A 27092-nucleotide genomic window follows, 5' to 3' on the forward strand; every position below is an offset into this window, starting at 1 on the left:
ACATACCGCTCGCTGATGCTCCAGCAGGCATGTGTTTTTGATTGAGATGTCTACACACTTGAAATCCAAGCCAGGTGGGATTTCTCTGTGTAGAATCTGAAGCAGTCCCCAATGGTCAAAACATATGGAATAAAACAGGAAAATGGTTAAAAAAAAAAAAAAAAAAAAGTGTGAGGACCTCTCTATTGAAAACTTGAATCAGTCTTTGTTCTGCACCTTGACCAGACATGTACACAATTTTCCTTCTGAACGCAGCAGGCGTGTGTGCTATTCTCTACTCTCTAGAAGCACATGTGTATGACATCCAGTGTGGAGGCATTCCAGCCCTTGCTCAGTCAGCGTCATATCTGCCCCCACTGCAACTCTCTGTAGTTTCCTTAAAGGGACACTGTGTGAGATGCTTAGTTGTTTATTTCCAGAATTCATGCTGCCCATTCACTAATGTTACCTTTTTCATGACTACTTACCACCAGCATCAAATTTTAAGTATCCATTATGAATGGAAAAATTGCACTTTTCATACATGAAAAGGGGGATCTTTTCCATGGTCCGCCATTTTAAATTTCCAAAAATAGCCATTTTTAGCTGCAAAAATTACTGTACTTGGACCATACTAGAAAATATTTGTGTAATACTTAGTAAACTTTCATGTAAAGATCAAATTTAACCATTTCCTGCACAGTGTCCCTTTAACCATACAAGCCGGTACATAAAAGGTAGCTCGTATTACAAGTCTTGAAGTAATGGTGTTTTAGTGATTACTATTATGGCCCTTTGTTTTCATGCAATACCTATCCCTGAGGTGAGGTACATGAGGAGTTGTACAACTGTTGCGTGCCAGATATGCCCGAGCTTAGAAAGATCTATGAGGACATATTGAGGCTGTTGATGAAGGTGCAGATGTGTGCAGTCAGGTGTGCGTGCGTGTTTGTGTGTCCTTGAAAGAGAGATTGAATAAAAAACATGCCCTGCTTTTCTTCCCAGTAATCATTTCATTATTTCCTTTCCTTTCTCTTCTCCATCCCCCTTTCCTCCTTAACTCCCCCGACAGCAATGCTCCAAGTGTAAATATGGTAAGAAATGAAACACACCACCACATCTTCTCATACAGTAGCTATGGCTGTGTAACACTTGCTGGAAATGAAGTTGTGTTCTCTATCTCTCTTTCTCCTTTTTCTCCTTCTCTCTCTCCTTCTCTCTCTCTCTCTCTCTCTCTCTCTCTCTCTCTCTCTCTCTCTCTCTCTCTCTCTCTCTCTCTCTCTCTCTCTCTCTCTCTCTCTCTCTCTCTCTCTCTCCCTCCCTGTAGACTTCTGCTGGATGTGTTTGGGAGACTGGAAGACCCATGGCAGTGAGTACTACGAGTGCAGCCGCTACAAAGAGAACCCCGACATCGTCAACCAGAGTCAGCAAGCGCAGGCCAGGGAGGCCCTCAAGAAATACCTCTTCTACTTCGAGAGGGTACGATATATGAAACACACACACACACACACACACACACACACACACACACACACACACACACACACAGTCAAACGAAGAGAGAAACTTTTTCACGCACCAATGAAGACATGCACAATAACACGAATGTACATGGTCCCACACTTTGTCACATACAGACATCACCTCTCTCTCCCATCTCTCCCTCGTATTCTCTCTCTCTCGCTCTCGCTCTCGTTGTCCCTTGTCACGCACACAGAGCATCAACGTGTATGCAGTGTCACTGCAGCTGCCCAAGGGGCCTTGTCCTAAGCAGGGTGTCAAGCCCACATCAAAACACAGTTTTGTTTTTTTCCAGAAGTCTCAACTACACACTAAATGCCTCTCCCTCTTGTTGATTCAGAGGAGATGTGTGACATTCCTCTTTAACATAGACCTGTTATTGCATAACATAAATAAAGTTGCTGCTTAGAGACAACCCTAGTTCTCTAATAGACATTTTTGCATAGTGCTTCGCTGCTTCCTCAGGCTACAGAAAAATGAAAATGTTATTGTATGTTAATGTATGATTATGATATATTCCCCTTGCTCATGCAACTTAATCGAGTTGACCGTTAGCAATTAAGTTCTATACAGCACCTGCCGGCGGATTTTATTACTCACTGATTCAGTTGGTTAATACATGCGAAGGCTTTTACCCTCTGTAGCTGTTTATCTCTAACATTGTCAGGGCAACCGTACAATCCCCATAACGGCACAAATAAACTAAGCATCATTCATGGAGCGCGTTTATTCCAGTCCGTCTAAATGCTTGTGTTTGTTTAAATATCCACCTCCGCTTCTGCAGTGGAATAACCAGTGTGTGTGTGTGTGTGTGTTTGTGTGTATTTATATGTGTAAAAGAAGAAAGAAAAATCTGCACACTGTTGCTGCTCACCGATTTATTGAACACAACGTTTCGACCTCAGGCGGTCTTCGTCAGGTGTATACGAAGACCGCCTGAGGTCGAAACGTTGTGTTCAATAAATCGGTGAGCCGATTTCTTCTTTTACCATGTTTGTTTGATCCAGCACCTGTTTTACTGGATATACGTGCATCACTTACACTATTTATTGATGTGTCCCTACAGTGGGAGAACCATAATAAGAGTCTGCAGCTGGAGGCCCAGACGTACCAGCGCATCCAGGAGAAGATCCAGGAGCGGGTGATGAACAACTTAGGCACGTGGATCGACTGGCAGTACATGCAGAACGCTGCCAAGCTTCTGGCCAAGGTACTGACCATATATCAGCCTGCCCAGGGGTGTGCCTGCCCATATATCAGCCTGCCCCGCGTAGTTGTTTGCCAGTTAGCAACTTGAGTAGTTGTCAATGGGAAATTGCATTGCAAACAATAAAGTTGCTAACATAGTTAGCAACTATGGTTTCGAGAAATAAACCCCAGCTCTGTGACAAACCAGATGCCAAGCGAGGATGGGTTTATCCTCCAGCTTCTACAAATATATTCACACCATTTATCTGCCACTGCTATACATCAGCCTGCCCGGCATCTGGCTCTGCGATATTATAACCAGATTCCATGAGAGGATCTAGTTTGACAACACGGCACATACCTGAAAATAGTATCTTATGGTGCATTCCACAGCGGTGGGAGTTTGAATGTTTCTGACCTCCAGCTAGCTGAAATGCTTTGGAACGCCCGTTAAAGCTGCAGAATGTTCAAGTCGCGAGCTGAGTCCACATTGAAGTGCGCCGACTTCATCCCACTGAAAATCTTGACATCCACAAACAAATGCCATTGCACAGTGATAGGAATAGTTTATGTTGCACATTACTCAGCAATTATCATTCTGTGGACAAATAGAATCGAATAGGTTGGATAGGTTGATGGTTGCAAAACAGATTGTGAACTTTTGTAGCAAGTAGTTGTGTTGACATGGCCTCTTTCAGAGATGATATGTGGCTAAATGAAAAGTTTACACCTCTTTGTTTACATAGCTCATATCTTTGACAGGTGGGCTGGTATTTTGGCCCTCCATGCTTGTAGTTTGTTTGACTTACTGGCTGGAACGCTTTGAGGTGACTCCTGGTGGCATATTGGGAAGTTCCTACCACCCAGGAATGCATGATGGTTATTTACACAGTATCAGATTTATTTATTCCGTTTACTTGTATGTGGTTGAAATTGGTTTGTAATTAGCCTTTCCCAAAACCCCTCCCACAAACGTCCGCCAACCAATCCGAGCTCAGCAACGGTAACTAAGAACTATAGAACTTGACGGAGGTCTGTCAAAAACCTACGATTTCATGGAGACGTAAAACGTGTGCCTATGGCACCGTCACGGTCCCACACCATCTGAAGATTGATTAGGACCTCGTTTTTTCACTTTCCCGAAGCAAAAACCTCAAGCGGACTGATAACAGACATGGATTAAGCCATGTAGAGGCTATTAGCTCCAGGTGATTATTTAAAAGTATCAAGCTAACTGTGCAATCGTCTTGTTTGCTAATATACAGTAGCCCCCTTCCCCCTTGCATTTAGCTGGCAGAAAACGTACCCTAAACAAATAATCAATGCATCGCTCAGACTTAAGGACAACATTATATGATATTATAGTATTGGATTCACGGCATTATGATTCAAATTTTATTGGGAAACTACTAGTTGCGTTGTTTAATATGCGCCAAATGCACAGCCCACGGAGCAGCCCCCACCCTCTCTCCTTCCCGGTTTGTGTCTGTGTATGCGTCGAGTGTGACAGCCAAAAAAAGTAACACTGAAATGGGGCTGTGCTTGTTCCAACCTTGTTATGAAGATATTAACGGTCAACTAAAACCATTAAAGTGAACAGAAGAGAGACGCCCAGTGTGACTGCCCAAAAGCTGCGCAGTGTGCCCAAAGCCCGTCAAAGGTCTTGGCGGACGGCTGCAATGTCCCAGTTTACACCAAGCACTATGAAAATGTCCTGGTTACAGACATTACATCGCCATCATCAAGTTGTTGTATTTCACAGTTGAATATGGCTTCTAGTAATCAGCGTGTGTAGGCCTATACAAGAAGTGTAGGCTACACATTTCCTATGAAACGCATCCAAAACATGTGCCTGGTTCTAAGTTTTTGACGGACGTAGCAACAATAACTAGGGGGCGTGGCTTTTGCGAAAGGTGAATTTGTACTTGGTCGTAATTGATTTCTGATTTGTATGTGGTTGATTTTAAGTGTAATTCCCATAGGGGTCTTATTTTGTGATCAATGACATTACATGGACATCACCCATTCTTAGCAAACAGCAAGTTAGTAATGTAATTGCTTTTGTGTGTGTCTCTCCAGTGTCGCTACACGCTGCAATACACATACCCCTACGCCTACTACATGGAGTCTGGGCCACGCAAAAAATTGGTAAGAACTTGTGCATCCATGTTGATTAGGGGTGTGATTAGATCTCGCGAGATTAAAGTCATCGAGATTTGTGATCCAGAATTTTTAGTTTGCAAAATCATTCATAATGAGCAAAAGAGTTGGTAGAGCGCTACTATTGTCCCTCAAAACCAACTGGTGCTCTTGGAAGGGGTTCAATGTTCAAAAAAAGGCTGAGATGGCTGTTTGCTTCTCTTACACACCCTGATGAAGGCCACAGCGCCGAAACGCGTTGGTGTTTTTTAATGCATTTGCCCTTTAAATAAAGTTTGTTTTTTTACTACATTAACCAACTGAAGTGCCTGGACCAAGGATTTTTTTCATTCATAATGAGTTTTAAATCGTGATAGTTGGTCCTTTACGCCAAGATGCAACCTCCAAGTCATATGTGTTGGTGAATTTTAAACAAAACAAAATAGCTCTACACATCAATTGCTGAATGGACATTTTCGATGGCCTACACCGTTCTACTGCCCTCATTACGCGGCTCTAGAGCAGCTTGTTGCGGGAGAAAGTTCTACAACAGCCCTAATTGCGCGGCTCTCGAGCAGCATGCTCGCCTTGGCAGCTTCTAAAAATAATATAGGCCTTACACCTTGCTGTGCTGACCGTCTATCAGCTGTCAATAACGCCACGCGGACTGACTGTGTGCATCGCTGATAATTAAAGCACAAAAAGGTGGAGGGCTGTTTCGCACAGACACACGCCTGCGTGTTGCCTTATAAATGTTCCAGTTTCAGTTCAGTCTTAGATAATTTAATGCAATAATTTGTTTCATTAGGCCTACATTGAATAATAGGCTGCTCAAATTTAATCAGATAGCAAAGAGCAAAGATCCCAATTCTTTCTACAGTTGGCTGTCATTGGTGATAATTACTACGATTAGGTAATCTGTAATTTTCAAATAAACAGTGCTTTTATTAATTATTTTTTGGGTTTTGTGCGCTATGTGATTAATCATGATTCACAGAAAGTCATTGAGTTCATTTTTTCATGTTTGCCCACCCCTAAATAAAACACTTAAAAGTGCATGTACAACTCCGTTAAATAAAAGTCTGTTGTCCCAGTCATATGATTTGGTATTTAGTTTTCTTAAAATCTCGTCTCGATCTCATAAACCCAATTTCGTGTCTCGTCTCGTGAGATGAGTGTCTCGTCACACCCCTAATGTTGATCCAAAGTTACCAAATTCAAATTACTGGTACTTAAGTTAAGACTCCTGTGAGTTTTTTATTTTTATTTTTATCCACATGTCATGTTTACATGTAAACAGAATCATTTTAAAAAACCCTATATATCCGGATATGTGGAACCAGCATCTTACTCTTATCTTGTGTTTGTGTGTGGCAGTTTGAGTACCAGCAGGCGCAGCTGGAGGCGGAGATTGAGAACCTGTCCTGGAAGGTGGAGCGAGCAGACGGCTATGACAGAGAGGGAGAGCTGAGCGCTAATGACAGAGGGGTGAGGATGGATGGATGAGTGGATGGATGAGTGAATGTACAGTTGTGCTCAAAATAATAGTAGTGCATTTTGTGTCCAAATCTGTCAAAATTGTTCAAATAAATTTTACTTTAATGAGCGCAAATGCATTGGGGACACTGCACATTCAATGCAAATTCTATTTCAAAGAAAGAAAATAGGGGAAAGTAATTGAAGAGTTCAGATGCAAAACCTCCTAACTCTATTTCTGAAGACCTGCACTTCTATAATATGCAATTTTGATAGCTTTGTATTAAATAAAAATGAATTAAGATTATTTTCTGAAAAGGCACTTCAATTACATTTTTTGTATTTCATAGAAAGCGAAGAAATGTAATGTTAAAAAATAACACCGTTGACATGTGTCTTAGGAAATTCTAAAATGTTTTGTACAAGTCAAGAAATTCTTGAAAATTCAACTTAGCACCCTACACTAATAATTTGTTGCAATACCTGTTGACTTTGGTCGACTCCATGCACCACAGATGCGAAGCAGTTATCAGAATCCATGGTTATGCAACAAAGTATAGGTTTAGGATGCTCAGCAAAGTTGACTTTTCAACACCTGTCCTAGAGGTGCCTCTCACTGTCCTTCCTCTCGTGTCTCCTGCAGGATCTGGAGAATCAAATGCACATAGCTGAGCAGAGGAGACGCACACTGCTGAAGGACTTCCACGATACCTGAACCTCCTCCCCCTCACCTCCCCAACAACACCTCCTCCCACAGCGCCCCAGCTACATCAGCAGCGCCTCCTCCTCCTCCTCGCCTCTCTCCCACCTCCTCTCCAAAGACCCCCACCATTGCATCCTCCTCACCTCCACCTCCCTACCCACCGCATACTCCCCATCCCATCACATCACATCGCCTCTCCCTTTCACTGATCCAAACATGTACTCCTTTAGTATATTCCGTTCACTATCATGGTCAGACAGACGATGGCCACAATCTGACCATGAAATACCCCACATTCACACTACAGTGTTATCAGAGAGTGCCGTTTTGGCCACACACACACACACGCGCACACAAGGAAATGACTGCTTGCAATCAGTCACACACTTTTCAATGCCCGTCCCATACACACTCGCACACTTGCACGCACAGATATACCCACGCACAAACACTTACAGAAACACTCCTCAGATGTCCAGACTTATCAAAATCCTGTCCATGTCCCTTCACCCCCGTCTCATTCAGCTCCTCAAATTGGCCACCTTTTTTTCTTTTACCCTTTTTCTGGACTTTCTTCTCACATTTTGTCAGCGTATTATTTTGTTTATGGATTAAAGGCTGTTGATAGTTAGAAAGTTTAAAAGGAAAAAAAAATACAAAAAAATACAAAACAAAAATTGCTGTAATTTTGAACGGTTGTACATTAATACAGAGATAGTTACTGAGAGAAAGTTTTTAAAGCAGACACGGACTCCTGTGTGATCATTTTGGGTGTGGGGGACTCGACTGCATGGATCACATGTGCTTCGTCTAAAACACCAATACAATCTTCTCACAGGACTCTTTAATTTTCTGTTTTTGGAGAAAAAAAATGTTTCCTTTGGCATGGGCTTGGAGTCCTCTGGATAAGTCTTTTTTGTGTTGGAGTGATGACAATATTTTGCTTAAAAAATGGGGAAAATGCTTTACAGAATGCATCTTATTTTCTGAGACATGAAGAGAGTGGGGTCACTCCCATAAACCAAGGGCCATGACGAAGTCTAATGCCTTTAAAAACGTTGTCTGTAAATAAACCTTTTTCCCTGCTCTGACGTTCCTTCCTCCACTTGATTAGATGCTTCATTGCACTTTCATTTGTTTCCCCCTCAAAGCTTTGGGTTCCCTCAAGGACGCCATGTACCGATTCTACATTCCATGTTCTATACACACCACCATTCTTAATGTCTCATGTTTTGAATTTATGCCTTCTGGGGGGAAAAAATAATATAATGGTGATATTCTAGAGGGGTGGCATATCAGATCACTGGCCTGGGTAGATTCCTTATTAGCTCCATTATTAACTCCATATTAATGGTATAGGCTTGGGTAATTTCCAGTATTTGTATAGCTTTTTCACTCAAAAAACCTTGCATCTTCTAATCGAAATCGAAATTCATAAGACGAAAGCTCAATTTGCCAGACTCCCAGCAGCGGGCTAACTGTGTTCTTGTGCTCACATAAAGGCTTTCGATCCAAATAAAGGCAAACTCTTGAGACGTAGTAGCTTACGACAGAGATAAAATTAACCCGACCGGGTGCCCCTCGTTCACATTGGTGTGGTTGTGCCAGATAGGAGAGGAAGTATTTGTACACACCTAGATAACCACATAAACACGCTGTATTTACTGTTACTGTTAAAATGCGTGTTTTTGTACGACTTTGACAGCTCAAGCGAAAAACATTCAGCGACACCCCCGGAAGTGACGACATACGCACACTTTACTTAAGCCTGCGCAGCGCAAGGATCGCGGGCAGTACACACGTGCTGTTCCACAGGACACTGCGGAGAAGAATATCAAGTTTGCCCCACGATTTTCATCACCTGACATCAAAGGAAACTCCTCTTGTCATACGGTGCTTCCACAGGGACTTCTATAATCACTCTGCACTGCGGAGTGAGCGATCTGTCAACCAGCTAAGGGACATACAAGGACAGTTCTTGCTCGCTGCTACTGCGCAGCGACAGAAGGTTCTCGTCTAACGCCAAGCTTGGGCAGCCAAGAAACCGATCTGTCAAAAAACACTACATTTTAGCAATCACCATGGCTGACTACCTAATCAGTGGACAGACGGGATATGTACCTGACGACGGTTTGACAGGACAGCAACTTTTCAATTGCGGAGATGGTCTTACTTACAAGTAAGTAACGCCAACCTCTAAGTGGGCCTTGCGCACTGCACATGTCTCGCTGGAATGCGGTCATACTAAAGTACAAATGTTATTTTGGTAACATATTGCCCTCGTATCTGCAACTAACTGGGTCACTGTGGGCCTTTCCCTCTTCTGGGACCTGTGATAATGCCAAGCAGAGTTTGATTAAAACCACGAGTTTATACGATGACGTCTATTACTTGCAATGCAACATTATGTACCCTGCTCTGCACTGCACGGCATTAGATAATGTAGTACGTTTTGTTGTGAGAGACAACTGTGACAAATGTCCTCAACGTTTTGGTAAAGCAATCGAGTCTTGTATCTCAACACATGACTTACTTAGCCCATTGAATGAGCATGAATCACTTAAATCATGCATGAATTAACTTTCCTGAAAGGGTGAATTGCGAAGGGTCTTCTCCATCTTTCTCCTAGCCTGGTGATCTATGACCTTGTAAGAATGTCGATATTTTGTGGTTAAGTACATGGCCCCACGAATAGATTTTAACTTAAATTCGCAACTCGGATCAGACAGTAAACGACGCAACTGCATTGTTGTCCAATGAGGGATGCTGTTTACTGGTGGCCCTGGAATTGAGGATTTGTTAACAAGTCGCATCTATTTTTAACATCATGACCTTATGATTCCCAGTCTTTTAACTTAAGGCCCAACTCAATCAAAGCTCCACTTCCCATTTCTTTATATCCAGTGAGGTTATTATGGTTAGATCTCCCCATATCATATTTCATAGAGAGGAAGGGTTGACTGCGTTATAAGGCTGCCTTCAAATAGTTGTTTGTGCCTTATTTCTTTTAGTGACTTCCTGATTCTCCCGGGATACATTGACTTCACCTCCGACCAGGTGGTGAGTACTGTTTTACAGGTATTGCAGAAAATAGGTCTCTCTAATTTTTGGTGACCCTGATGTCAGATCCAACAGTGATAGGACGTCACTCTTAACTTGCATTTCTGCCTTTCTCACATCTGGGTAACCACATGTTGACACCAGGTATCTTTCACACCGGTTGTAATGATAATTTGGTTTGTTATGGACAGGTAGTGGTCAGGGTAGAGTTGGCACCTTTCAGAAATGAAGAAAATAACGGACCACGGCAACTCGGGGCCATGACCATCACAGGCCCTGATATTCCGTTGCCTGTACCTAGGTGCAACTGGTGCAACGTAATCAAAATTTGTTTTGAAATGTGTTATTCTCTCTCTCTCTCTCTCTCTCTCTCTCTCTCTCTCTCTCTTTCTCTCTCTCTCTTTCTCTCTTTCTCAGGACCTGACATCTGCTCTGACCAAACAAATCACTCTAAAGACGCCGCTGGTGTCGTCACCCATGGACACAGTCACAGAGTCCAATATGGCCATCGCCATGGCGGTAAGAGCGGTCACTTGGGGTCACAATGTCACCTCCCAGTTGTGCGGGTGCACTTTATCGTTGTGCCCACCCCTAACAAGGAAAAGCAGTAGCTATATGAAATGAACAAGACGCCACGTCACAATGATGTACATTGTACAAGAGAACACAACTGTGGTTGAACTGTGTTCAGAGTTAAAAATATTGTTACAACACATATAAAATGTGTTGTTATTATTATTATTATTATTATTATTGTTACACCTGGGGCCTATACTAAGAAGCTGGTTCAGGAGTAAACCAGGTTAAGTTAAGAGGTAAATCATCTAATAGAAGAGCCTGAAGTACTCTTTTTCATAAAACTCTAAAAATCTGGTTTACTCCTGAACCAGCGTCTTAGTATAGGCCCATGGAGTGGATAAGCATTGCCTTCTCAGTGCATTTCAAACACACACACACACACACACACACACACACACANACACACACACACCCACACACACACACACACACACACACACACACACACACACACACAGCAAAGCATGTAGCGTTTCAGGAATGTTTAGGTCTCCGCTTTCAAAAATGTAATTCTCTCTCTCTGTCTCTCTCTCCCCCCTAGCTCACGGGTGGCATCGGGTTCATCCACCATAACTGCACTCCAGAATTCCAGGCCAATGAAGTCCGTAAGGTCAAGGTACAAGTCACACGCTTAAGTAGTATTTACTCATTACCCCAGGGCCCAGGGGTCTGTTTGCATGGCCCCAAACATCAGACTTGTTTTTTTCAGGCCCTACCTTGGCCTAACTCTGCGGCCGACCCGGGTTCGATTCCCGGTCCGGGTCCTTTGCCAGTCCTTTTACCGTCTTTCCCCACTCGCTTCCCGTCACCATCTTTACTGTACTGTCATAAATGGGTCAAAAAGACCACAAAAAAAATCTAAACTTGTTTTTTTTTTCAAACTCAGGCCAACCCTCTCATTCACCTCACTCTCTATCTCTCTCTCTCTTCGTGTCCTTCACCGTTTCTGCCTCTTTTCCAATTGCCTGCAATCTATATAGTTGCTAGTTGCATTGCTCCTGAGCTAGCTTTTTATCTCCCGTTATGTTGCACAGCCCATTCATGAAGACTCAGCCCATCCTCCTCTACTGAGTTGATAGTGGTCAGTTAGAGTAGTTGGGATGGTATATTAAATCCTGTCTTTTCCTATCCTGACTTGCTACCTTGCAGAGGCCTTCCATATTTTTTACCTCATCTGACTCCACTGTAAGCCTACCCATAGCCAAGCCATAGGAAACACCCAACCTGTTCTTTTTAGCAAAATGCCCCCCCCCCCATATGCTGTTTGCCCTCCCTACTGCCCCTCCCTCCTCTCATCCTTGATGATCCCTCCTCTCCCCCCCTTCTCCCGTCCCCACTCTACTCTTCCCCACTCTACCCTCTCCCAACCCCTCCAGAGGTACGAGCAGGGCTTCATCACGGACCCCGTGGTGATGAGCCCCAAGGAGCGCGTGCAGGACGTGTTCCAGGCCAAGGCGCGGCACGGCTTCTGCGGCATCCCCATCACGGACAACGGGCAGATGGGCGGCCGCCTGGTGGGCATCATCTCCTCGCGAGACATCGACTTCCTCAAGGAGGAGGAGCACGACCTGCCGCTCAGCGAGGTGGGTGGAGACTTGAGGGTTCTTTACCTTATCCTAACTCCCGTCCTCCCTTGCTCTTGGGGCTTTGTGATGACGCCGCAACTAAGGAGTCATGGACGACAGACGTTTAATTCAATATCTCACAAAAGTGCAATTCAAAGGTCATTATCTCATTTGAAATCAGGGTGTTGAATGGGGGAAAATCATCCCAAAAAGTTGTTATGGCTAGCCTGACAGCGGGGTAAAATTGTTTTCTCCACGGTGGTGTGGTTTCAGCGAAGCAGGAGGCCACAAGCACAAATCAAGGATTGGAGTTAGGCTAATGGAATGGACCCTTGCTGTAGCTCTAATCTCAAGATTCATAAACCCACCTGTGATCATACATTGGCCTCTTTTCAGATGTCTCAAAGTGAAAGTGAAAAGTAAATTCAGGTTATAATTACAACACGAGCACATGATATTACATAACTGTTGCATCAATTACTAAGTTGTACCTAATGAGGTAGATAGGCTGTTATCACTGACAAACATGAAGAACTCAACAAGAGCCCACCCAAATATGTAATCCAACCAGCACAGAGTCAGTACACAGGTGTGGTTGTACAGATATTCTGCTTACTCAGATATGTTACCCGTGGTCCTTTTTTTTTACTTTTACTTTTACTTTGACCCCCACCCCCTCTCTCAGGTCATGACCAAGCTGGAGGATCTGGTGGTGGCACCAGCCGGAGTCACACTGAAGGAGGCCAATGAGATTCTACAGAGGAGTAAAAAAGGTCAGTCAGTGTGCCCCCTGTACACAGAGTATTGATGACCTCAATGTAATGTCTTATACTGTGTTTCATTGAAGCTGAAAAAATAAAGCAGAATCTGAATGGGACAAAAGGGACAAAAGATGGAAGTGAGCCTCATAGCTATAATCTTGTATATTTTAGCATTTTGTTTAAATGTTGGCTATATATGCTGTCCCTTTGTTATAAATAAAATTGAAACTTGAATATACTTCAGTAAAATAGGAACCTTTTGCAATAATAAATAGCAAGAATTCCATCGTTTTTCAGATAACTTAAAACTTGATCATTTAATTGGTAGTGAATTAAACATAGTGATCTGCACTTCAATCATACAATTGTAAACTTGCAAATGAACCAACATGTTATCACATTTCCAGATGCATGCCACAAGCACCAGATGCATGCCTCATATGACTTTCCTTCCAAGAGTTGGTTTTGCTGCGCCGGTGACTCAGGTTGTGTTTGTGAGTGTGTGTGCCTGTGTGTTCAGAGTTCAGAGGGCCTGTGTGTGTGCGCGCACGGGTACGAGTTCAGAGGGTAAACGAGTGCTCTGTGTGTGAACAGGAGCTTCTAACCAAGACACAGTGGTGTCAGAACTCTGCTTCAGTGACTTGTTACCTTGGTGACTTTAACATCAACAAGCGGGTCTCCTTGGCAGCAGTCATATGACCAGTTAAAAATGTGTGACCATTTGAAAAGTCATATCCTGTAAGGTGTCCCATAAGTCTGGGTCTGGGTGGTATTTTTACAAGACTACCAGTAATCCATGTCACTGACAGGAAAGAAAAGCTTCTAATCTGTGATGCGTTTCTTGAAAGCGTAGTTGTTGTCTAGTTAGCAGCTTGGGAAATTGTATTGCAAATAACAAAGTAGCAAACGTAGTTAGCAAGTATGGTTTTGAGAAATGCACCCCTGTTCTTGCTGGTCCGGACATATTAAAGATGTAATCGAAGCAGGTACTGTTTGCTTTTCTTATGGGTCCAGTCTTCATTGGACACCCAGTACTATGTAAGTGTTTTCCCACACAGCAGCTTTCTAATCTTTCCCCCCTGCTTATCCAACAATGGCTCCTTCAGTATTGCATTGAATTGTGTGTGGCAGACCACAGCGCAGACACACAAAGACAGATGGACAGTCACAAATCGCACACAGACATGCATATGGATGGATCGTCCACACACACACACACACACACACACACACACACACACACACACACACACACACACACACACACACACACACACACACACACACACACACACACACACACACACACACACTGGTGGGCAGGCTCACATCTTCACACAGGCACCTGCACACAACAAACGTGAAATCACACACTGCTTTTGACGCTTGCAACGGAACCTACTGCACTATCTGCGTTGTGGATGTCTTACCTGCACGTCTCTCCCTTTTGCACCTCAGGCAAGCTTCCCATCGTCAACTCCGAGGGCCACCTGGTGTCCATCATCGCACGCACGGACCTGAAGAAGAACCGCGACTTCCCGCTGGCTTCTAAAGACTGCCGCAAGCAGCTGCTGTGTGGCGCTGCCATCGGCACGCACAACGACGACCGCTACAGGCTGGACCTGCTGATGCAGAGCGGGGTGGACGTGGTGGTGCTGGTCAGTAGACTGGTGGTGGATGGTGTGCAGTAGCCTCTTTGCGCAGATGGGCCTGCTCAGCTGTTGGGCCTGTTCACTTGTTGCTGAAAACATTCAATTCAGTGGTTCTCAACCTTTTTTGAACAAGCGCCCTCTTGGCCTCATCATAAGCCTCCCAACGCCCCCTTGACCTCATGATAAGGCTGTCAACACCCCCCTTAGTATCAAAAAATGAAATGGACTAATGCCCCCAAGGACTACTAGGCACTGTCCCCTCTCAACTGTGTCCTTCTGTATCCTGCTCCTGAACACCCCGTGGGGGGCTATGGCGCCCCTGTTGAGAAACACTAAGATGCATCATAACAATGCTATGACATCACCAAGAGCCTTAGGTAACAGATTGATACTAGGTCATTTGCAATTTTGGTGGCATTAAGGTCATAGCAGAGGCTCTGCGCAAAGGGGTTAATATAAAGATAGTCTGGTTGTTTGTGTTAAAATTAGATATAATATAAAGATATGTCAAGCTGAACCTGGTGGTAAAGAATGGAATGGACGTGGTCGTACCTGTCAGTAGGATGGTGTTTGTATACAATATAATGATTATAATATAGATAACAGGGCTCTAATTATATAAAAAGGCCTTCTGGATTAATCTTCTCAGCCAAACACACTCACTAATTGGTCAAAGTCGCTAGTAAGTTGGTCTTTTCTACTAGCCAAACTAAAATTTCACCAGCATTTGCCCGGTTGGCTGATGTTAATTTAGAGCCCTGGATATAAAGATAGAATACTCTTTATAGATATGATATTAAGATGTATCAAGCTGGACCTGCTGGTGTAGAGCAGAGTGGATGCAGTTACACTGGTCAGTAGGGATGGTTGTTACCTCCACCAAGGAGGTTATGTTTTCGGTCGCATTGGTTTGTCTGTCTGTCTGTCTGTCTGTCAGCTGGATGACTCAAAAAGTCATGAACGGATTTGGATGAAACTGTGTGGAGTTGTTGGAAATGATCAAAGGAACAAGTGATTACATTTTGGTGGTGATCCGGATCACGATCCGGACCCAGGAATGTTTTAAGATTCTTCACCACTGTCAGCCTGTTTCTCACCACATGGTGTCTCTGTAGATCCAGAGCCCCCTGGTGGACCATTGTGGAATAGGGTGAACTTTGACATTTCAGTTTATTACTCCACAAAAAGAAGGCAGAAAGACTTGAAATACAATAGGGTGTAACATAGTCAAATGTCAAACAGCTTCCTTGGTGGAGGTCTGTACTCTCAGAGTGCATTTCTAGTTAGTGTTGAAATTGGTTATACATATTAGATAAAGCATATTAGATCTTTACAGTGTATACCACTAATTTCATTATTACATTATGTCTATCAAGACACTGATGTGTGTTTGTGTGGGAGAGATATTCAGATAAAACACTATTAGCCTGATTTCTGGTCATGAGGTGAGGCAGAAGGGTTTTCTTAAAGTGGCAATGATACATTTTCTTGAGGTCAAGAGCAACTTCAGGGCTACATGTTCTTTTGTTATACTGTAACATTGTCTGTTATATTATTATTGTCTATTATCTATATCTATATAATCCTTGCTTATTATACCATCAAATTATAAGTATTCATTATGACTGGGAAATGGCACTTTTTATACATGAAAAGGGGTATCTTCTCCATGGTCCGCCATTTTGAATTTCCAGAAATGTTTGCTGCAAAACCTACTGTACTTTGGTCATACTAGTAAATAGTAGTTTATGTTTAGTAAGTATTCTTGAAACGATCAAATTTGGCAATATGTAGCAGCTTCAATGAGCAGCATAGTTGCAATACCTATTCTGGCCAGAATTCTACACAGTTCACCTTTAAAGGAACAGACCACCTTTTTATTTTTACATATTTGCAGTATTTGCCAGCATTGTTCATGAATGTGCATATCAATTTCTTCTCAGTGTTATCAGTAGGCCTACTTAGAGTTATTGGATCATAATTATTAGCATAGCTTAGCATAATCACTGGAAGTAACTGGTAACTTTAGCATCAAGCCACAAGTGATCACTGGCAGTAATTAAATTGCCGTTTTACACTTTGGTGAAATTTATATTCATTTTAAAGTGGTTTATAAATACATTTGATAATGTTTTATTTTATACAATAGACTTGCATAGCTATGCTTAATTTGGCTATGCTGTTGAACGAGGTAATGCAAACACATAGACAAAAATTATATGCACATTCATGGTTATTGCTTGGAAATACTGCGAATATGTGAAAATCAAAAAAGGGTGGTCTGTTCCTTTAAAACATGTTTCTCATAACAATAACAATAGTTAACAATAGTATTCCGTACTTTGTATAATTTGACTCTTCTCACACGTGTCTGTTTTTTCCCCCCAGGACTCCTCCCAGGGTAACTCCATCTTCCAGATTAACATGATCAAATACATCAAAGAGAAGTACCCAACCCTGCAGGTCATAGGCGGCAATGGTAACTACATCTTTTATATACTTAAGAAGTTAAGGGCTCATGGCTCTCCCCTCATCTGTTGTGAAGGTGCAAGATTTTGTGAAAACTTACAAGTATATCGGAATTTGAAGTGCAAAGGAAAAATATTCTAAATACTTCAGAAACATGACAACAGGTTTAATAATGAGATTCATCCCTAGTTAACCATTTACAACTGTGTAATAAAATGCTCTCTCTTCTGGCCCTGCCATGGCCAACCGGTAGGGCACTCGTCTGCCGTGCGGCCGACCTGGGTTCAAGTCCCTGCCCGGGTCCTTTGCAGACCCCTCCCCATCTCTCTCCCTATTCGCTTCCTGTCCACCTCTCATACTATTATTCTGTCATCAATAAAGTCGAAAAAGACCACAAAAAAAAGAACTAAAATGCTGTGTCTTCGAATGTGTTTGTGTGTTTTGTGTAGTGGTGACGGCGGCTCAGGCTAAGAACCTGATTGACGCGGGAGCGGATGCCCTGAGGGTGGGCATGGGCAGCGGCTCCATCTGCATTACCCAGGAAGGTGAGTCCACTCCGCTCCGCACGGCACACGTGCTGCTTTCGCTTATTCCACACACTATTGGGGGCTACGCTACAGTATATGCAGTACAGTCAGCACGGCATTGCACAGCATAGCACAGCACACACAATACTGCTTTTGCTTGCAGTACACACACTATGACGTCTCAGAATCGCTCACCTGTCCTGATGGATACTAGTCCATGTTTCAGTGCTGCTGAACTGCACGCACCGATGAAGGCTTGATAGCCGAAACGCATTTGCTTTTGGACACGGTGGTAATATAAATGAATAATGAGACTTAGTTTGTGAGTGCGGATTTTTCTTCTTTCAGTTGAATCTCACCCTTACCAATACCTGGTTGGTGCCCTTGCGAAAGACATTGGACTCTGTATTGCTCTAGGGACTGTAACTAATGCCCTGTAATAAGTAGTTGACTTTGGATAAATGCTTCAGCTAAGTGTAGTATAATGTAATGTAATACTTTTGCCTGCTGCATAGCCTCTGCAGTCTCATAGTTGTCGTTCGTCGTTGATTGTTTATAAGTCACTGAATGGCTTAGGCCCTAAATATATTGTAAATATGCTTGAGCAATATCATCCTAATAGATGTTTTAGGTCTTCGGAATCTCCTCTACTGGTTGTGCCTAGGATACAGGTCTAAACAGGGTGAAATGGCATTTAGTCCTTATGCTGCAAAATGCTGGAACCAACTTCCTGTCCAAATTAGAACTGCCCAACAGTATCTTGTTTTATAAGGAAATTGAAAACGGCTTTATTCTCATCTGCCTTTGGTGATAGTTAATTATACACTGTCTGTAACACTATAGTTTTTTTTCCTTCTCTTTTCTCTATTCTTTAGCACGTAGATTGAATGACATTTGTGTATGATAATGTGCTATATAAATATTTTTGATTGATTGACTCATGATGCTGATGCTATGGACGAATAGTACATAGTCAGTATTCAGGTACCTCATCAGCCAGGTCAGCTTCACTCTGAGGTTTTCCTTATGCCTGTGGAGAGAAATAAGCTGATCTACCCGTGTGATCATTTCTGTACTCTACATTTGGTTGTAGATTCAGTTGTGCAGTAGGGATACATGGAAGTCCTGAAACAGAATCCTCCATTTAATCCTATGGCAAGCAAATGGAGCAAAAAGGGGCAAACAGGAGTGAAAAGTGAAGTGAAAAAGTAGAGACAAGTCTCATCCTATGCACATTTTCCCGGCGGCAGCCGATCAAGTCAGCTACACAAATTATTGAATCGAGCTGATTTCCTGCTATGACGTGTTGAGTATCGAGCTGTCAGAATGGAACAGTGAATTTCGCCTCCTTTCGCTCAATTCGCTTCTACAGTTCTGGCCAAAAGTATTGGCACCGCTTCAATTCTGTCAGATAATACTCAATTTCTTCCAGAAAATGATTGCAATTACAAATGCTTTGCTATTAATAAGTTCATTTGTTTGTCTTGCAATGAAGAAACACAAAAGAGAATGAAAAATAGTCAAATGAATGACCATTTTACACAAAACTCCGAAAATGGGGGGACAGAAGTATTGACACCTTCAGCCTAATACTTGGTAGCAAAACCTTTAGACAAAATATCTGCGAACAGCCACTTGTGGTAACCATCAATGAGCTTCCTACAACACTCTGCTGGAATTTTAGACCATCCTTCTTGAGATTTGAAGGGTGCTTTCTCCAAACCACCGCTGTGAGACCCCTCCACAGGTTTTCTATGGGATTAGGGGGCGGACTCCTACATTATGCCCCAAAATTTGTTGATAATCTTCAGACTTCATAATTCCATGCCCATGGTCAAGCAGTCCAGTGCCAGAGGCAGCAAAGCAACCTCAAAACATCAGGGAACCTCTGCCATGTTTGACTGTACAGACCGTATTCTTTTCTTTGAAGGCCTCAGTGTTTTCCTCTCCATTCAAATGAATGCAGGAAAAAAGATGAGGCCTTCAAAGAAAATAACTTGGTCCGTACAGTCAAAAATGGCAGAGGTTCCCCAATGTTTTGAGGTTGCTTTGCTGCCTCTGGCACTGGACTGCTTGACCGTGTGCATGAAATTATGAAGTCTAAAGACTATCAACAAATTTTGCTGCATAATGTAGGAGTCGACCCCCTAATCCCATAGAAAACCTGTTAAGGGGTCTCACAGTGGCAGTTTGGAGAAAGCACCCTTCAAATCTCAAGAAGGATGGTCTAAACTTCCAGCAGAGTGTTGTAGGAAGCTCATTGATGGTTACCGCAAGTGGCTGCTCGCAGATATTTTGTCTAAAGGTTGTGCTACCAAGTATTAGGCTGAGGGTGTCAATACTTTTGTCCGGCCCATTTTTGGAGTTTTGTGTAAAATGATCATTCATTTGACTTTTTTTCATTCTCTTTTGTGTTTTTTCATTACAAGAAAAACAAATGAAGATATTAATAACAAGGAATTTGTGATTGCAACCATTTTCTGGAAGAAATTGAGTATTTTCTAACAGAATTGAAGGGGTGCCAATACTTTTGGCCATGACTGTAAGTGTCCTCATCATTAGAAGAATTTTATGAAGACAGGTTTTGGTTGTGTTGAATGTTTAAATATCAGTGACTGGTACCCTTATTTGGGGCATTGAACAGGGAGTGCCAAGCGTGAACCTGGAGTTTACGTTGATTCAGGATGTTGGTTGCCCGTCCTCTCTTTTCTTCTGTTCTTAATTGTTCTCCCTTTCACTGACCTTCACTTCCATTCTTTTCTTGCCCTCTGTCTCTCCTCCACCTTGTGCCCGTCATCATCTTCTATGTCTCTCTGTGTTTCTCTCTCTCTCTCTCTCTCTCTCTCTGTCGCTCTCACTCGCTTCCTTCCTTCCTTCCTTCCTTCCTTCCTTCCTTCCTTCCTTCCTCCTCAACTCTATCCCTCTTTCTCTTCCCCTCTTCATATCTTCCCCTCTACCCCCTGCCCTTCTTCCCCCTTCTCTCTAGCCCCTTCTGTTCCTCCTGATATAAAGCTCCACAGCCCCAAAACCCCAACTCATGTAACGGGATACAGTAAGTCCCTTATGCTTTTGAGCCCTGCCCCGCCCCCCACCTGCCCTCTGCAAAGGGCTCTCATTGGTCTCACTACCTCACTTGTGCCCGCCTCCCCTCCACAGCCTGCTGCATTGATTGGTTGGTTGGTTAACGGCTCTGCATCAGTAGAAGTAGAGATACTATACTATACTATATATACTCTAGTGTTTGGGTTTTTGGGGTTTTGGGTGCTTGTCATTTGTCTGACTAACCCGTCAGTCACTTTTGGCACCTCCTCTGACTCTTAAGCCACACCTTCTCCACGATTCCATAAACCCTCTCTGCAATGCCATGCTAACTTCCTATTGGGTGACTGTGAAGCAGTGTTCTGAGTCTGGTCTTAAGACTATCTGAAATTGCCTTAAAATGTCACTGACCATAACTGGCAGTCAGGCATTGTCCAACATTTTAGCAAATTACTGGTTGTAAACCTACTGATCTCAAACAATGAAATCAATCGAAAATCATCATGTTCAAATCTGCTCTGGCCATGTCTGTGATTGCTCTTGGAAAACGAGCTGCGAGTCAAAAAAGGTGTCAGTATCTCTAATCATATTCCACAAACATTACCCCCTTGAAAAAGCAGACCATTCCTGATGGGAAAGGAGGACTCCCTTTCTACTTTTTCTGACGTTTGATTGCGTCCATTTCAACATCTCATCCAATCTTTAGTAGTATGCCTTGTGTGCCACTGCTACTTTATTGACATCTAATGGTATTAAATGCTTTGCGTTTGTCTTGTACTAGGATCACATGCTTTCAGTGTTTTTTAAGTTTCTCACCTCAGATGTACTAAGGGTTTTGGCACTAATTGTCAGCACTGAACTCATTTGCAACTGAAAAAGAAATTGTTGGGCAACACGTAGGGCTGGGCAATATGACGATATATATCGTTATCGTGATATAAAAGTGTATATCGTGACCTTTCTCCTATATCGTTTATATCGTGATGGTAATTTTTAGCAGTTGTATACAATTGAATATAATTTAATTACATTTCATGTTGTCACAATACACATATAAGTTCATGTAACTGTAAAAATAACAATAAAAAAAGATACATTTTAAAGAAAGGTTGTTTTGCGACATGGCAAATAAAGAGAATAACTGAAAACGTATGTAATTGTGCTATATCGTGATGTATATCGTTATCGTGATATAAAGTAATCCATATCGTGACATAGGGTTTTTTCCATATCGCCCAGCCCTAGCAACACGGCATGCCCTCTTCTTTTTGCTGTGTGGCTTCAGAATGAACCAAAATCTTGGGGTTTGGGGTTTTTTGTGGGCTCTGTGATCAAATAAACAGTGATGGGCAACCTAGATTCATTAATGACAATCCAGTGCTACATATTCCAAATGACCTGGTTTTACCTGTCCAAGGCAATTGCCTGGTTGACCACTCACCTGGTAAAGCCAGATCATTTGAAATATGTGCCAGGGGACGGTTAACCTGGAATATCCCATGCTGCTTTGCACAATCGTCTGAAAGACGGCATGGATGCTTGTCTCAAAGGTGTCCTGAGGTAGGCAGCCAATCCGAGAGCGGGGAGGAGTGGAAAGATGATGGCGTGCATTCCTCGACAAATGGAAGCTTGCAGTTTGTTTGAATACAACTGACACGATTGGCTATGAGCTAAGTACAGGGCCAATAAATGCCGTTGGAAATCATAAACCACACATCCTTAACGCGAAATTCAGTAGGCGGTCTCCAGACCATATCTCACCTGTGATCTGGGGCCTATACTACAAAGCTGGTTCAGGATAAGTTATGGTTAAGTTAAGAGGTAAATCAACTAATACAAAAGCTTTTCTTAAGAAAATGAGAGTACTCGAGGCTCTTCTATTAGATGATTTACCTCTTAACTTAACCTTAACTTATCCTGAACCAGCTTTGTAGTGTAGGCCCCTGTTCTAGTGTGAAACAGGCCAATGGATTGTAAAGAATGAATGCGGGTTTCCCATCACTGCAACCAAGTTACCCTGGGGTAAGTAGTAAACCTAATATGATTGTCATGGTTTCATCTTAAGGAGGCTCACAACTTCCTCTGAAGGTTTACAGCTTCCTCTCCAGTTAAATGGAGTTTCTGAATTTTCCTTGGGTCTGGTTGGGTCATTTGGAGTGTTTTTTTAGGGTTGTGCTGCGAGTGTTGTGTATGGTTATGTGTGTGATTATGGGCTTGTGGATAAGGTGACCTTGCATGGGAAGTGTGTGGTGGTGTAACATCCTAAAAGAGATCTGTACCATCAACAAACCACATTTACATACATTTCTGTAGTATCTGTACAGACAAATGTCTGTAGCATTTGGAATCTGACACCCATTCTGTCAAATGGGAGATCTCTTTTAACAGATTAAGATGGAGGTTTTTTCTGCTTATTAACTTTCAGGTATGTTCTGCTCTCTCCATCTCTCTTTGTCTCTCTCTCCATCTCTCTCTGTCTCTCTCTCCATCTCTCTTTGTCTCTCTCTCCATCTCTCTCTCTCTCTCTCTCTCTCTCTCTCTCTCTCTCTCTCTCTCTCTCTCTCTCTCTCTCTCTCTCTGTCTCTCTGCAGTGTTGGCATGTGGCAGGCCGCAAGCCACGGCGGTCTACAAGGTGGCTGAGTATGCCAGGCGTTTCGGTGTGCCAGTCATTGCTGATGGGGGCATCCAGACTGTAGGCCAGATCGCCAAGGCCCTCTCACTGGGGGCCTCCACAGGTGAGCACAGCAAAACTTTCAAAAACTTTGAAACTGATTTGCAGAAACTTTGAACTTTCTGTAAATCCATTCGACTATTTTAGCACAATTTTCTTACAAACCCAGCACAGAGCACTTGAAATGGCAATGAAATGACAATGAAAAGCCTTGAAGGACTTTTTTTTCTTGTGCACACCAGAAACAATACAATTCAGGTGCAGTGCACACAAAACTGTTTCAGGTGCACACAAAACAGTTTCAGGTGCGCACAAGAACATTTTCGGGTGCACACAAGAAAGCCTGCAGAGTTTTTAAACTTGCACATGTCATTTTAAGGGGTCAGTAATACCAGTTGTAAAAAAAGTAGATGAACTGCTTAATAGATGATAGTTACAATAAAGGTGATACTACTAGTAGGAGTAAGAGAACGGTTTTGACAGAGATGGCGATTTATAAACTCCTGTAGTGTTTTTCAAAGACGTTTATTTCCTAGTGTCTGGCGTTTGGGTGCCTTCAGTGCCCCCTGCTGTCCATAAAAAACATTAAACCTTTCCTCCCCAAAGTGATGTGTGTAGCATTCAAGGTGATCATCTCTCTCTCACTCTCTCGCTCTCTCTCCCTCCCTCTCTCTCTCTCTCTCTCTCTCTCTCTCTCTCTCTCTCTCTCTCTCTCTCTCTCTCTCTCTCTCAGTAATGATGGGCTCCTTGTTGGCTGCTACGTCTGAGGCTCCAGGGGAGTATTTCTTCTCGGACGGCATCCGTCTTAAGAAGTACCGTGGCATGGGCTCTCTGGACGCCATGGACAAGAACCTGGGATCCCAGACACGCTACTTCAGGTGCGCCTCATTCACCACCAACTTTAGGTCTCCTGCCATATGACATTAGACATTACGCTGTACAATTACTGATACACCTGGTGAAAACTCACTCTGATGTCTCCACGCATTTGTGGTGTACCATCCACTCTCTGGAGAAACATACAGTTTTCATTCAATGTCTGCATACATTGCCCAATTCACCGCAAACCAATATTAAGATTTTTCTAATTACATTTAACATGTTATTTGCATTGCTTGTTATATAATTATTACTTTTCATTCATTACTCACCATATAGTAATAATAACTATCACTTAACTACACTGCAATGTAAGTACAAGGTAACTGGGACCAATGTAAGTGCATTTGCATAGGGACTGTAAAATGAAGCATAAGGCCTGATTTGGCTCCCCTAAACCACTCCCCTTCTGTCCTCTGGGGCAGCCGTGGTGCAATTGTTAGGGAGATGGACAGTACCAATCCCTTCCTCCATCCATGGCTGACGTGCCCTTGAGCAAACTCTCCCCACACTGCTCCCGGGACTGTAACCAATACATCGGATAAAAGCATCAGATAAGTGTGATGTAATGTCTTCTTCTCTCTCTCTGTCTCTGTCTCTTAGTGAGTGCGATAAGATTAAGGTGGCCCAGGGGGTGTCCGGGGCGGTGCAGGACAAAGGCTCCATCCACAAGTTCATCCCCTACCTGATCGCTGGCATCCAGCACTCATGCCAAGACATCGGCTCCAAGAGCCTCACCCAACTCAGGTACACAGACACACACACACACACACACACACACACACACACACACACACACACACACACACACACACACACACACACACACACACACACACACGACAGGGGTAGATAATCGCATCTTATTACACTGATGATATTTTATGATATTTTAAAATCTTTTTTTAAAATCATCGTTATCAGATGAGGTCGAATGGCTTTAGGCTGACACGTTTTTGTAAAGAGAACAAGCAAGAGAGTGCAATCTTTTTCTACTCTATTTTATATGATGTTCATTTGATGGCCTGTGTGTGTCTGATTGGCAGAGCCATGATGTACTCTGGGGATCTGAAGTTCGAGAAGAGAACCTCTTCGGCCCAGATGGAGGGAGGAGTCCATAGTTTGCACAGGTATACAGTAGCACTGTAGTCATCATCACACACTCAGTCCTTTTCATGTAAACATCACCAAGTTGTATATCCCCTTGACACTGCCTTGTTGTAAATTAGCTGTTACCAGAATGGCAGTTTTTTTTATAAATAAAAGATGCTGCTGTAGATATTTTTAATAAGGTCCTACCTTTAAAGGTTTTGAACTTTTTATATGCGTAGATGTGAAAAACGTGTTTAATCTATTTATTTGGTTGTTGGTTTTGTAAATGTAATATGATTTTGTAAATGTAATATGAATATTTTCTATCTGTATTGGCCATGATATAGCCATAGTTGATGAACTGGCAGTAAACGTAAACATGAAGAAACAAACTCGTTATAGCATACACTCCTGTCTGGCTTTCTGTCAGCTGCTGGTGATTCATAGTACTCATTCAGTAGATATTAATTATAATTCATTAGAGATTAATTCCCTTTTCCCCCTTCTGATCTCTTCCAGCTATGAGAAGCGCCTTTTCTAAAGAGAAATGCTGATGTCATACACTCACCTTGCCAGTACACATACACGCACACACACACGCGCACACACACACACACTCTACTACTCTATTACTCTACTCTACTCTACTCTACTCTACTCTAACACACATGCACATTTGTGAAGTGACAAAAAGTGGCGCACACTGCTACTGATGAACTGGACTTGTTTGAAATGGTCTGCCTTGTAAGTTACAATGGCATGTGTTTTTAAACTGCAGTTCACCATACAACAACAAAAAACCTCCACATGTGGTACGCTGATGTTCGGACTTTTAGATTTCATTTCAATTTTCATTTCAGTACCAGAATACACTACTACTACTGATGAGTGCTACTACTGATAGGGACTGAGAGCGCATGCATCCTGACAGACCATTTCAAATTAGGCCACTAAAAAACATTACTACTGATGAGTGTCACTACTGATAGACACTGAGAGCTCTGCGCATGCATCCAGACGTCCAGCCGAAACCTCAACACTACTCTGCTGTGGTCTTCCCAAACTGTCGTCACATGATGACAGCATTTTAAATTTGTGTGTGTGTGTGTGTGTGTGTGTGTGTGTGTGTGTGTGTGTGTGTGTGTGTGTGTGTGTGTGTGTGTGTGTGTGTGTGTGTGTGTGTGTGTGTGTGTGTGTGTGTGTGTGTGTAAGTAAGGTGGTGTGTTCTCTTTCCGTTTGTTCGTTGCAGTGTTTGTTCCAGATGCCTTGTTTTATCCAATATGTGACCTTGAAAAGAAAAGATTAAATAAGCAAGATTTTTCCACAAATGCTTTTGTCATCATTTTGACCACTTTACCACACTTTAACTTGCCTAATGCTGAAAGCCTGAACAAAAAAAAACTCATCTGTAAGAGCATGTGTATTTTAAATAAGGAATGTATCTACAATAAGTACATTACGAAATTGCCTTGCATTGAATATAAGTTCATTGGTTATGTTTGTTGATTTCACCTTTTCTGTCAGAACCATTGACCAACCGTAGCGGTCGGTCATGGCATATTCCCCTTTCTGCTTTTTTTTGTTTTCTCAGAGTAATGTAACTGCCAGTCTCTCAGGGATGAGGCTCCAGAAACCACCGGACTTTCCAGACACCTACACGCATGCGCTCTCACCAGAGCATGTGCTGTACACCTGTATCCAGTTAATGACGGGACAGGTGCGAGTCTGTATGAGAGCTGTCGGGACATATACTTGTAGACCTCATTTTACCTCATCCATGAACGAAATCTGA

General features: G+C 42.7%; 2 protein-coding genes across 5 annotated transcripts in view; both read left to right on the forward strand.

Annotated features, from left to right (window-relative positions):
* The window catches only part of arih2 (ariadne homolog 2 (Drosophila)), a 32498-nt gene extending 24401 nt beyond the window's left edge, over positions 1 to 8097 (forward strand). For all 3 annotated transcript variants that reach the window (XM_063209301.1, XM_063209303.1, XM_063209302.1), the window contains exons 11-16: positions 1052 to 1073; positions 1307 to 1458; positions 2567 to 2710; positions 4768 to 4836; positions 6205 to 6315; positions 6947 to 8097. In XM_063209301.1, coding sequence (XP_063065371.1) covers positions 1052 to 1073; positions 1307 to 1458; positions 2567 to 2710; positions 4768 to 4836; positions 6205 to 6315; positions 6947 to 7018 — 570 coding nt within the window. In that variant the 3' untranslated portion in view covers positions 7019 to 8097. The remainder of the gene's footprint in view (positions 1 to 1051; positions 1074 to 1306; positions 1459 to 2566; positions 2711 to 4767; positions 4837 to 6204; positions 6316 to 6946) is intronic.
* A 673-nt stretch (positions 8098 to 8770) lies between these two features.
* On the forward strand, positions 8771 to 26342 carry impdh2 (IMP (inosine 5'-monophosphate) dehydrogenase 2). Of its 2 annotated transcripts, XM_063209299.1 has the most exons (15): positions 8771 to 9185; positions 10018 to 10066; positions 10484 to 10585; positions 11187 to 11261; positions 12022 to 12228; positions 12896 to 12983; positions 14430 to 14629; positions 17012 to 17102; positions 17542 to 17637; positions 20606 to 20671; positions 23250 to 23393; positions 24063 to 24207; positions 24812 to 24955; positions 25255 to 25338; positions 25820 to 26342. In XM_063209299.1, exons 1-15 carry the CDS (start codon positions 9088 to 9090, stop codon positions 25839 to 25841), a joined length of 1611 nt encoding a protein of 536 aa, XP_063065369.1. In that variant the 5' UTR covers positions 8771 to 9087; the 3' UTR covers positions 25842 to 26342. The 2 variants fall into 2 exon arrangements, with proteins under 2 accessions (XP_063065369.1, XP_063065370.1); XM_063209300.1 differs by lacking the exon at positions 20606 to 20671 and having other exon boundaries at positions 8772 to 9185.
* The last annotated feature ends 750 nt before the right edge of the window (positions 26343 to 27092 follow it).

Source organism: Engraulis encrasicolus, chromosome 10 (assembly GCF_034702125.1).
Source record: "Engraulis encrasicolus isolate BLACKSEA-1 chromosome 10, IST_EnEncr_1.0, whole genome shotgun sequence".
NCBI lineage: Eukaryota > Metazoa > Chordata > Actinopteri > Clupeiformes > Engraulidae > Engraulis > Engraulis encrasicolus.

Excerpts from the sequence above, each read along its gene's own strand:
- impdh2 (XM_063209299.1), top strand. The coding sequence starts at position 9,088 with ATGGCTGACTACCTAATCAGTGGACAGACGGGATATGTACCTGACGAC. Across the intron at positions 10,067-10,483 it reads ACTTCACCTCCGACCAGGTG|GACCTGACATCTGCTCTGAC; the intron begins GTGAGTACTGTT and ends TCTCTTTCTCAG. Across the intron at positions 14,630-17,011 it reads GGGTGGACGTGGTGGTGCTG|GACTCCTCCCAGGGTAACTC; the intron begins GTCAGTAGACTG and ends TTTTCCCCCCAG.